The 12881-nt window shown below is 42.6% G+C and overlaps 1 protein-coding gene across 9 annotated transcripts in view; it reads left to right on the top strand.

Annotated features, from left to right (window-relative positions):
• ACACA (acetyl-CoA carboxylase alpha) overlaps positions 1-12881 on the top strand; it is a 285737-nt gene that overhangs the window by 246809 nt on the left and 26047 nt on the right. For all 9 annotated transcript variants that reach the window (XM_059149711.1, XM_059149709.1, XM_059149710.1 and 6 more), the window contains 4 exons: positions 366-462; positions 3765-3861; positions 4730-4865; positions 11673-11850. In XM_059149711.1, the coding sequence (XP_059005694.1) occupies positions 366-462; positions 3765-3861; positions 4730-4865; positions 11673-11850 (508 nt within the window). The remainder of the gene's footprint in view (positions 1-365; positions 463-3764; positions 3862-4729; positions 4866-11672; positions 11851-12881) is intronic.

Below are 12881 nucleotides of genomic sequence, written 5' to 3'. Positions count from 1 at the left end.
GAAAACACTTTAATGACTTGGCTGCCTTTTGACAAATGTTTGTAGTGTTTTGAAAAAAGCAAAGTTATTTATTTAAAAACATGCAAACTCTCTGCTAGCTGAACCCCATCGTTTAACAATAAATGATGCTTTTGCTGATAAATGATTCTTTTTATGCAGACTAGCAAATGAAATAGGAGATGATGTCTGAAGGCAGATGAGCATTCATTGCCTAACGCCTGCATCTATTATAATATGGTTAAAAACAACAGCAAACTCCCCAAAACAATCCCCCACATCCAACCTCAGATTTGCCAGTTCCAGTGCATTTTCAATAGATTGATGGTCTTTATTCTCTCTTTGTTCTCTTTCTTTCTCTTCTGTAGCCCAGAAAGGTCAGTGGTTGAGTGGATTTTTTGACTATGGATCTTTCTCGGAGATCATGCAACCCTGGGCCCAGACTGTGGTGGTTGGCAGAGCCAGGTAAGAGCTCTTCTGTTTTGGAAGCTCTTCTTCCTCCCAACTAAAAACAAGAAAGGAACAGGCCATGACTATAGAGATTTGCGGGGGCAGGTGGGTTTTTTTTTTTATGGTGGTGGTCGTCGTCATTGTTTTTGTTTTTGTTTTTGTTTTTAACCAATAATGTTCTCTTTGTCTAAACTTCCTAAGAATATTGAATTATAGTCATGCCCAAGGCAGCATAACTGGAGCACTGGTTCCCAATCGTCATTTACTGTGTCACTTCAGCGATGCGTTTGATCTGAAGTCTGGTTTTGACATTTCCTTTTTACAACACTGAAAGAAAAGCTCTTCGAGGGCTGTAAAGCCCAAAGACAATAGCCATAGCCCACTAGTGACCTTCCCCTTCCCCAAAGACCATTTTCTTTCCAAGGAAGGTGACAAATGAATCAGACTCATCTACCTTGCCATGTAACCCAAAGATCTATGTAACCTAGAAGAAGTTCCTTCCTGGCATCAAGATTATTTAAGTATAGCAAATGCACATGATACTGGCTTATCATCAGATTTGAATTGCAAAGAAAAAAGTTTACCTGAAACAGAAATGAGTAAAATAAACTGGAATAGATTTGCCGGGCTACCTATATTTTTCAAATGGGAAATTGAAGTTTCTATTAAATTTTAATACCCACTCTAAGAAGTGCTTCACTCAACAGCCAGCTCTGCACGAAATAATCTGTAGCACTCGCTGTAACGAGCACCTGCCAAGACTGATCTTAATCTCGTTCTGCACTGCAGAGACATGCTGCCCTAGGGACCCACATCTGGAGCTCACCTTCCTCTCGGGGGCAATCAGTTTTCCTTATCTTGGTGAAAAGTGGCACCTGCTCAAGATTCTCAAACATGCCACATTGGGTTGAGATTTAGATTCTAGCCTTGAAAATAATTCTAGGCTTTGTGGTTCTCTCAGTACAGCAGGTCAGCATGTCTCATGCTGCCAATGACAAGGAGCCATCAGATGGCGAATCCAACAGACAGGATCTTCCACTGTGACTCTGAGTAAGAGTCAGGCCTGGAGCCAGCCCAGACCAAAACTCACAGGGGCTAGCTCCCGTTTTCTCTCGCATTTCAGGTCTTCTACCCTCACCACAGGCTTCTGGGGCTTCTGGGGCCCAGGAGAACTATTCTTTGTGCCTCATAAAATTCCTACTGGGAGTGGGGGTGGGGGGTGCACTAGGGAGAGAGCCCTCCTACCCAGGATCTATCAGTTTGTTATGGGGGGCCCTGACATCACATGCAGACCAACTTTTTTGAAAATTTGTCTGTTACCTATGCTGCTTCAGTCTTCCTTCTGTTAAAAACGTGACAGATTTTAAGCCTCTGAAAGCGAAACCTTTGTTAAAGTCTTTAAGATCCTCCCACGGGAAACAAGAGAATAATGCTTTACACTTATGATTGGAAGAAAAGGGATTGTTCTGTGAGCAAGATCAGTCAAGCTTGGCTTTAGTTAGCTCTGCCATTGTTTATTGCAACACTCACTCTGACTTCTTCCTTTCTTTCCATCTGATGAGTTCTGGGCTTCTTACTTCAAACACATACACATGCTCACAAGTATATAAAACACAAATGGAGCTAGCTTCTTTCAAAAGCAATGGCATTTCGAGAAATAAATATAAATGTATTCTTCTGGGATTGTTACTGTAAGTGCTGCCAAAACTCATCTTTGGTATGTATGTTTGGAATATGTGTGCTATTGGCTGTAAATTGTCTTTTATTATTCCATGGCACCTTGTCCAGGGACACACTATAAAACAAGATGTAGCATCTTCATGTGCTAGCCTGATAAAATTTATATGAAGTATAATAGAAAACAGAAGTTGTTCTGAGCTGTTTTCAAGTTCAATAAATAACTGTAATACTCGGATAAAGATGTTCTTTATTAGGTCACATGGGCCCTAATATATAAGTTATAAGTTACCGATTTAGGGTGGCTTTTGCAATTACAAGTTTCCAGTTGGATTGTTAATCATTGTGAACAGAAATATTTCTAAACCCTCCTGTGTACCTCCTGCTCGTTGTCTGGTTGTCTAGAGGGCTTTTGATTCTGATTCAGTGCAGGCAAGTGACAAGGGGGTGGGTGGTCCCCACTCAGGCCCCTGTCAGGCCTCTTGCGATGACAAGAATACATTTCCAGTAGCCAGTGTGACAACCAAAGACCATCCTTCATGGAAAAGTTTGTTATGGAGATGCTGGGGGAATGAGAGACTATAACCCATCCCAGCCTCGGCCCCAAGGAATGCAGCTGAGAAAGTGAAGAGTGAATCACATTTTCCAGAGTAAAGACTCACTGACTCACCCTGTACCTGCAGCTACTGCCACCCCTCCCCCCACTTCCCCTCTCTCCCATTCTTCCTGATTTTTACCAGGAAATCTTTTTGAGGACCAAGCTGAGAGGGAATCGTGCACCATCTGTGCAGCAGAGGCTTTGAGCTCCTGAAGTTTTTTTTAAATTAACATATGTTGGCGATTAAATGCATACTTTCAATACAGATCACCTGTTTCACCAAGAGTAATGACTGCAGGTTATCCCTGTGCTACTGCTCTTTTCCAGTGAAAGAGAAAGTTGAGGGCTTATTTAACCACCTCTGTACCCTTGGCACATATTTTTCATCATCCCCATAACACACCTACGCAACCCCCCCCCCCAAAAAAAAATACTCTGGACTTTTTATTAAAATAAAACTACTATTGTGATAATAGTATAGTGGTCTTTATCTTTCAGATGCTGAAGTATTTATAGACAAAATTATACACTTAATATTTCCTTCAAAATAACATGGGACTCACGGAGGGGAAAGTAGTTAGAAATGAAGATGAAACAAAACTGGCCAGGAGTTGATTAGTGAAGATGGGTATTGGGTATATGGGATTCATTGTATTGCCCAGTGTAATTTCAGGCACCTCCCACCTCTCAGACCCTTTCCCTCTGTCTTCACCAAAGAGATGCTCCAGAGTGAGCTGAGAAATGTCATTTGGGATCCACAGAAAAAGATGTGTGCGTACGTGCATATGTGTGCGCACACACACATCTAGCCTGTTGGGTCTAAATGCTGAAGCTCCCCTGGTACAACTCTTGGTTTGAATTGATTATGTGATGGAGGACAGGAGTGATTCTGAGGGTAGAAGAGTCAGATTTCCCCATTCTCTGTATTTGCAGTTTCCAGACCCCCCACATGCACCCCAATCTTTTGATATAGGTCTGGAAAAAAAATGACCAACTGTACTATTTACATGCTTTCAGTTCTTCTTTGGCTCATTTTTTGTAGGCTAGGAGGAATACCTGTGGGAGTAGTTGCCGTAGAAACCCGAACAGTGGAACTAAGTATCCCCGCCGATCCTGCAAACCTGGATTCTGAAGCCAAGGTCAGTAACCTCAAGTACCCTGTGCTCCTGTGCTCGGAGCTGGCTTTCCTTTCTGCACAGCCTGTGGATGTACTGGGGGTATTGCACACCACCATGTGCTCACTTTTAAGATGACTCTAAATGGACTACAAGCTAAATTCTAACTGAAAAATTACTTAGGTCTTTATAGTGGTCTTGTTGATGCTAGAGAACAGTCTGGGTTCCTTGGGGAGGTAGTCTTCTGGAAGGCAACTGCGGGCTCTTTGGTCCCAGATTCTCTGAACATACACATGGATGAGTTATTCTAGAATTAAGAAGTCTGCCTTAATGGCAAATGTGAACACCACGACTCATCTTTGTTTTAAAAGAGTAGATTATATTTTTTACATCCTGACAAGGGTCAGAAGATGAGGGGTGGGAAAGACCAGGAAAGAGGTTACTCAGCATTGTCACATCAGGTGTCTGTTGACCAACCATAGTCCAGAGAAAGCTTGTACTAAGCACAGAGGAGAGAGGACTGGAGACTGTGTACAGTTAGGACTGTTCTGAGGACTAGTGTAGTTGAGTGACTTCACGTTGCCTTCAGGAAGTCTACAATGAGTATTCTCAAGACTGCATTCTTCCATTAGAAGCAGTAAGGTTTCCTCCTTCTGACTGAGGAGTGGTGGTATAATCAGGACTAAAAAGAAATATTCAACAAAGTCAAAGATCCATGATCCTTTCTTCTTTTTGAATTCAAAGATGATCTTCTTGATGAACAACAGCGGTTTTTGGTTGGTTGGTTGGGTTGGGTTTTTAAAGTAAACAGGTAAAACCTTGTTCACCTTGCAGAAATTCCCCCTCAAACTCTGTTGTTAATTGTGTCTTCCTTTTTGACTTTCCCCAATAGATAATCCAGCAGGCTGGCCAGGTTTGGTTCCCAGACTCTGCGTTTAAGACCTATCAGGCTATCAAGGACTTCAACCGTGAAGGGCTGCCTCTGATGGTCTTTGCCAACTGGAGAGGCTTCTCTGGTGGAATGAAAGGTAACTGGCCTGGCTCTGGGCTGGAGGGGCTGAACTGTTTCTCCAGAACTTTACAGACGGGGAGGGAGGGTTTATACTGGGCAGAACCAATGGGTATCCTTACAGCCCGTCACGCTAGGCTTTTTGGGGATTATACTTTCTCTGAAACAAATCTTCTGAGTTGCAACTTGAGTGGAGAAAATACTGCGTGCTTTTCAGTTTGGTGCAAAATTTCAGAACAGTCTACTGATGTGATCTAGATGGGCTGCTGTTGTGGATTTAGCTTTCACAGGTGAACGATAGACTGTTCTGATGGTCTGGGGAACTGTGATTGTGCTAGCCTCTGTCCCTCTTTTCTCGGCATATTCTTTGTTGATGCTAATGCTCTAATGCTCTGTCGTGACCAAGGTAGATACTGAAATTAGCTTTCACCAGAAGAAAACAAACAAATTCTGTCTGAGAAGCTGTTCTTTGTGGTAATTTGTGGTGTATTTTATTCTTATCCAGCAATAGCCCTGGGCCTGTGGCTCCAGCATATTAAACCATCGTCACACAGGCTCTGTTCTGTGCCACGGGAATTGCTTAGTGATGTAGGGAGCTACCATTTACTGAGAATCCTCCCTGTGCAGAGCCACTGTGGATGGTTCAGGAGAGCCAAAAAACCTGTTCTCCCTCTTATAGCAGCGAAGCTCTCTCTCCAATGGCCAGAGCTTCATGACCATGTGGAGACCAGAGACTACCTGCCAGTAGGGGATGAATACACTGATCAATGTTAACTTTGTTCACTGGGGGAGAACTCAGGGTTCTGAAGTAATAGAATGAGTTAGGGGAATGGAAGGAGGGAGGAGTTGGCAATGTTGGAGTAGAGTGGTTAGAGATAAGGATTTATAAAATGTGAAACAGTGAACCCAGAAATAGCTTGCGGCAAGAGCACCTCCCTCTCCGAGGGAGGAGAAGCCTGAGACAGTTACCCTTTTATAGATTATCAGCTGTGTGTGGAGAAAGGTTAGAGCCTTGTGCCAATTAACTTTCCCTTAATCTGGCTTGGGAAAGCCCTGGACCACCAGGCTTCCCTGGCAAAATACGGAAGACTAAGGTGGTTTTTCTTTTCTTTTTTTAAGCTGCAAAGTTCCCCTTTGCCCATATTTGCTGGAGAACTACCACATTTTGCACTTTTCTTGAGGGAGACTTGGACTGTACATGCAAATTAATGTTTATGTACTTTTATAGACTCTCAGGTGGATTATTTTATGATGAAGAGAATAAATCAGTGAAAATGCTGTGCGATGTTGAAAATATAGGTTAAACAAGTCAATCCTGCACATTTTTATTGAGTTCCTATGCGCAAGGAACTCTGCTAGCTACTTCTGAGAAAACAAAACTGAGTCAGAGACAGACATTGCCTCAAGGAGTCAAGAAAAAGTTTTTGAACAAAATACTGCAGTGTTCAAAGAGTATATTATACTGAAGTGTTTTTTTTCCCCCGGAGGAGGTGCGTGAAAGCCCTTTCATTCATATATGTGAGATTTGTTTAACATCCAATTTCACTTGATCCCAGATTTCTTAGCTGTAAGATTTACATTAAGGCGGGGTACCTGGTTGGCTCAGTCGGTTAAGCCACTGCCTTCCCCTCTGCCTGAGATTGAGGCCCACATTGGGCTTCCCGCTCATCAGGGAGTCTGCTGCTCCCTCTCCCTCTGCCCCTCCCCCCAACTTGTGCATGGGTGCCTGCACACGGCTTTCTCTCTCTCTCTCTCTGCTCTCTGAAATAAATAAAATCTTAAAAAAACAAACAACAACAACAAAAGATTTACATTAAGACTTAGAGAAGGCAATGCCAGTACTCCTTAGTTACCTCTCTTCCCAAGGGCTGTTGAGCTTTCACTCTTCCTGACATTGCTTAGGAGTAAGCCAGCCTGGATCTTTTGTCCTAAGGAGTCCAGAGTTCAGAAGTTTGCTGCTTGTAGGAAAAGCTTCAACTGCCGCATGTTCTGGCTCAGGCCCATATTGGCTGCTAGCCATGTAAGAATAACAACAACAATTAAGATTTGTTGAGCTCCTTTCACCAGAAACCCTGCTAACCATTTTATATGCATTATCGTACATAATCATCACAACAAGCCCTTCTAAGGGGTAAGCTATATTATTTATCGGCGTTTTACAGACATTGAGATTTAGGTTAAGTAAATTTTCCAAGATCATTAAGCTAAAAAATGACAGAGCTGGGAGAGGAACGCAAATCTGTCTTGTCTTCCTATAACAGTTGGCAGAGTTTAGAGCCTAGGACCAAGCCAGCTCTACTAGAACATCTCTAGAATAGACTGTATAGGAAGTTATTAGCCACCTACATGCCATCTGCTTTGAAGTTGTCCTTGACTATTGTGACAAGAAATGTTAAGAGTTAAGATAGGAGTTGTTTATTTATTTTTTTTTTTACTGCTGCAAAATACACATAATATTTATCATTTTAACCATCTGTAAGTGTATAATTCAGTGGCATTAAATATATTCACAGCGTTACGTAACCGTCAGCACTAAATATACCCCAAACCTTTTCATCATCCCTGACATAAAATCTGTACCCATTAAACAATAATTTCCCCCATCCCCCTTCTCCCCTGCCCCTGGTCAAAAATGAGTTACTGGCCCGATACAGACCAGGGCCAGTTCTGCCTTCTGAATTTTGTTGCTGCTGCATCCGTTCACACATCACTTAAGATAAATAAGCTTTAGGGAAGATAGAGATCAGTGTGAACGTAGGAGGGGGAAGAACATCGCCTTTCACATTTACATACAGGTCAGGATGTTTTCTACATATTATCTCATGTAAAGGGACCTAAGCTGAGAGTCATTCCATATCCCTTGGGGAGATGTTTGCAGTTTTGGTTTCAATACTGGCTGGGGATTATGCAGGGAGGGAAAATAAACAATTATGCCATCCCTCAGTGCACACAAACACACAGCCAGGAGCCGACTGCACTGTGGGTAAAATGACTCCAAAATTGTGTGTAATGAGTAGGAAAAGATTAGAGACAGCTCTTGCTATGCTGAAAATTGACATTAGTGGAGGGAAAAAAAAAACTCTTTACTAGTCAGCCTAGGAGGTCTAATTCGAGCAGTAAAAATATAAATAAATAAATAAAAGTATGTCAAGATGGTATTGGTGCTTTTTTCCCAATGAGTTCTATCTGGCCGGAAGGCTATTCAGCATAATGCAAAATTAAATTATAAAAACTGGCTGAATATTTAGATGGAAGAGCCATTTGGAAGCAGTTTATTTAGACGAACCGGCAATGACCCACAACAGGGAGACATCAAGCGTGAAATTTACTAGAAATTAGCACCAGGGTCCCAGCCTCAGCATGAATAGCTTGATAGCAATGCAAATCCCAGTGATATTAAGCTGCTTCACTGCTGGTGCTACAGGGTCACTCTCAGTTGGCTTTTCATGTTATACGTATTATTTTTTCCTGGGACAGGTTATAAATAACAATAAAAAAAAACATTTATTGAAAACTTTAACTGGAATGAAAGTCTATTTTAAAGTCTCTGATTACTTGGTTGTCGAAATACTGTGTCAGCCGGCCATAATGAATGATGGGACACGCTATGTATATGCAGCTTGTGTATGTCTAATGTTTGTCTGCAGCTTCTAACGGATAATCTCGCCCTAAGCCAATAAGATCTGTTCCAGTTTCCAGAGTATGGGGCACTGTGGAAACACCCTACCAGCCTGCTCCCTTGTTTGGTACATGTGGCTGCCACGGTTTATCCGTGTTGTGTAACAATGAAGTCCCTAGGCAGGGTGGGCGCCTGGATGCTGAGAACACACTGGAAAGGCTGTGTGAGCATATGCAGATGTGCTTTGCTCCTAGTGCTTAGGAAGTGCCAAGCCCCCACCTCTCCACTGACGAACCTATCAGTATTTTCCATTCTCAGTTGCCTTTCTCATGGCCTGAGAATTGAGAGTAAGCTTATACATAGCTTTAAAATTCCCTAGACTGATGTCTATCCTAAACCCTTGGGGATACACTCTCCCCTGCTACTCTTGGCTGTGCTTTTGCTCTGTCTCAAAGAGGGGATTTCAGACAAATGCGTGTCAGAGTGTTGCCAGGTGCATCAACCTGCCTTTCAGGAGGGTGGTTTGGGGCTGCTGGGATTTGTCGTGGAGCTTGTTATTTGTACGGTTTGTTTCGTGTGTGTCCGTTTATATTTTAACAGCCTTTGTTGCTTTTTGGGTGTTTTGATGGTTGGATTGAGGGTGTGTTGGTGTTGCAGGTTAGATGGAGGCATTGTTTTCAGTCCCAAGCTTGTTGGCTTTAATGAAGCCTGATGCCCCTTCACTCCTCACAGTCATGGGCCCTGGAGATAATTGCTTAGCAGTCAGATCCAAGCCCTTCGCATAGTTGGTAGGGTCATCAGTACAATTTCTGACTTTTCTAAACAACAACAACAAAAAATCCAGACAAAATTTACAAATCTTCAGTCATTTATTCCAGTCTCTCTTCTGGTTTTTATTTTACTCAGCCATTGTGTCAGATGCTGGAAAGCAGGTTTCCTCGGCCTCATACTCTTCCCTCCCAATGAGAATGAGGTCACAGAAAGTGGACTTCAGACCCAAGCGATCTGGGTTCGAATTTTACCTCTGCTTTTTATTTACTTATTTAACTAAGCCTCAGTTTACTCACCTATAACATGGATATGAGAACATGGCTATCTGATGATTAAACAAGTCATCTGTGTGTGTATGTGAAATCATGCTCCAAGGTACACAGCAGAATAGCCATGGGGATGAAAAGGAGAGACCAAGGTTCATTTCCCAACAGCAAAAGGTACATACACACTCAGCTTCCTCCCAAACAAACTGCATATCCTATGAACTTGAGTTTTTAGAACTTAAATAAGTGGGCATACATTTCAAATAAAGTCCATCCTTGCTTTCTGGGGGCTGGATCTGTTCATCATAGGTAGTACAGTCAGATTTCAGTATAGATATATCTTCAACAAACAGAAGTGAGGGAAGAGGCTGGAAACTGTCTTCATTTACCTCTACCTTACTTTTTCCTCTTCCACACAGGATGACTTTGTGTGCTGTTTTCTACTGTTTTGCTTTCTCCTTTTATCACCTTCCATTTCTTTATGCACGATACCACTGAGGGCCACTCCTTTCTGTTACTTGTTCTGAGACTGAGACTGTACTCTTGGCAGCACTGAAAAATGTACTGCTAATTACACAATTATTTTATTATGTAGCACTGGTTGAAATATCCACTAAAGAATTAATTTAGTTAAAATAATTTGAACTGAGCAATTATTTTCATAACCGCAGAATTAGCGTAAAGCGCTTAAAGTCCTTTATTCCCTGCTCTTCATACAGCAGTTGTGTAATTAGCAGTAAATTTTTTTGGTCTTTGCTTTCCTCCCAAAGGAATAAATGTCTTTGCTCTGATCATATATACAGAGTATGTGACCATACACATTCCTCATAGAGAAGGGAATTTTTCCTTGGAGCAACTTCTGAGTTTTTGGAGTTTCTGAAGTCATCACAGAGAGTCCAGGCCCGGCAATGGAGAGAGGCACATACTTTGGGGTGAACTATGTTCACTGATGGTTTGTATAGAGAGAGCCATTTTTACTTTGGAGAAGGTGGCAGTTTAATTTGCCAGTAACTACAATGAAAGCAATTTCTATTTGGGTTTGCTCTTAACTTGCTGAAAAATGCTTCTTTGCTTTGGATTTCCAGAATTGATTTATTCCAAATTGAGATCCTTGCTTTGATAGGAAGGTTTGAACTCCGTTGAACCTGCTATTTGGTGTTTAGAAAGGAGCCATTGTGGTTCCACTAAAGTGGTCATTAAACATCTGGAATCATAAACCTAAAACTTTGGCCCTGTGTAGACTTCAGAGAGCTAGGAGATGGGAAGAAGTCCATAAATTGTTGGGAAATAAGTAATAACTGGCCGTACTTTCCAAGGACTTGCTTTACTTACGCACCAGGGTGCCTTTTCTTCAGGCTGCTCCTGGCCTTGGGGGGATTACAAAGTGTGCTAATCTTGAGCCAAATGAAGAGGTAGGTCTTCTTTTGGGGGGGGGGGGGGTAGGTCTTCTATTTATGTGGCTGTGTGATATTGCCATTAACTACATATATATTTTAAGGTGTTTTTTTTCTCTCACTGATGCCCTGATAAAAATGCAACTGTTAAGGACTTTGTTGTTCTTTCTAGTGATGTTCCTTCCAAAGTGAGTGTGTGCTCATTCTTTCAACATATGCTTACTGAGCATTAAGTGTGCTTGAGGCACCGGACAAGACATTGAGAATACAAGGAGAAGAGATGTGGTTTTTGAAGATAAAATTTTTGAAGGCTCCATTTCCATTAGCTGCGCATTTTAAGAGCTTAGCATATTCTAAGTATCATGAGAAGATTCGAGAAGAGCTTGAATAGTTCCTTCCTTCAGAAAACTTAATGTAGTGAGAGAGATCACATATTGACATGAAAAATACTCAGCATTTGTAGAGCAAGTGTGAATTAATGTGATGAGACCTGAATCCAGCAATTCAAAAAGGCCATCAAGTGGATAGGCAATCCGTCAGGCTTGCACACTGTGTCTTGTGAAAGACAGTACCCTTCTCTTGTGCTTCTGAAGATCCCCTGTAGTCTTGTGGACAGGTGGAAATGCCCATCCTGTCAGTCTCCAGGGTGGCAGGGCAGGACCTGGGGTAGCTGAACCCCTCGGCCTGTCACCTGTGTTATTTTCTGTGTGTGCCATGACATGAACAATATTTGGAAGCACTGTTTCACACTTTCTCATTTGTCTCATTCTCCACAGATATGTACGATCAAGTGCTAAAGTTCGGTGCTTACATCGTGGATAGCTTACGGGAGTGCTCCCAGCCAGTGATGGTGTACATTCCTCCCCAGGCTGAGCTCCGGGGGGGCTCCTGGGTTGTGATCGACCCCACCATCAACCCCCGGCACATGGAAATGTACGCTGACCGAGAGAGCAGGTAGCATTTCTTCTTGATTTCCATTCATTGTCCCTAGGGATCCTCTAACGTTTGGTTTCCTCCTGGAGAACATTAGAACCAAGAGAACTTCATTTGAATCTGTCTATTCCCAGCAGGCTGCATGGTCAGAAAAAGAGATATTCCAAATAGTGTCTCGTAGGACGAGGAGGAAAGTAGTGGGAGTCAGGCTTTCCCAGTGTGATCCCTCAGCCCAGATCCTTTTACCAAGACGTCCTCTATTCCAGGCACCAGGAGAGACTTGGAGGGTTCTCTCCCATTTGTTGTGCACATAGGCCTGTTTACTGTCTCTTTCTTAGATATGTGACAGAGGGAGCTCAAGGCGAGTCGGAGTGGAAGGACTAAATTCTTAGTCTGTGGAGTTCTAGCCTCTTAACCCAGCTCTGCCCTTGGCTGACGAGGAACCTGGAGCGGTCTTACTTGCCCTGAACTGCTGCTGCTTGTCTGTGGGCCAAGCTGCTGGGCACTGAGGGGCACCACAGCAGCCATGTTCTGGGATTTCAACCCAGAGCTTCTCACTCTGGCCTCCTAGGAGGTTTGGAGAACACCGTGCTCACAGCACCCAGAGAACCGCAAGAGAAAGTCCAAGGCTTTTGTTGGGAGGTGGTCCTTGAAAATACTTAAGTAAAACAGACCACATTCAGCTTCCTTCCACAATCTGTTTTCAACCCGTTCCAAAATAGGTAAATTTCACATTGTGTTTCTTTGGCATTGTCCACGCCAATTCCTGCCTCCCATCATTCTGTTAGAGGACCTGTTTCTCTCTTTGTCCAAGATTTTAGCCTTCTACTCTTAATAGCTGCTTGGGAGAGCCCAGTAGTTTTATGGTGAAATCCCTAGGCCAGCAGTACATACTGAGAGACTATTTTTAAATCCAAATCTAGCCCCTGATCTGACACCAGATCACAGATAAGTCCTCTTTATATGTAAGGACTTAGTGCAATGCCATGTGTATAGTAAGTATTAGCTATAATTTTTTTTTTAAGTGTAAAAGGTGGTGGTGGTTGTTTTTT

This window comes from Mustela lutreola, chromosome 15, assembly GCF_030435805.1.
Source record: "Mustela lutreola isolate mMusLut2 chromosome 15, mMusLut2.pri, whole genome shotgun sequence".
NCBI lineage: Eukaryota > Metazoa > Chordata > Mammalia > Carnivora > Mustelidae > Mustela > Mustela lutreola.
This window is presented reverse-complemented; position numbering and strand designations above follow the sequence as displayed.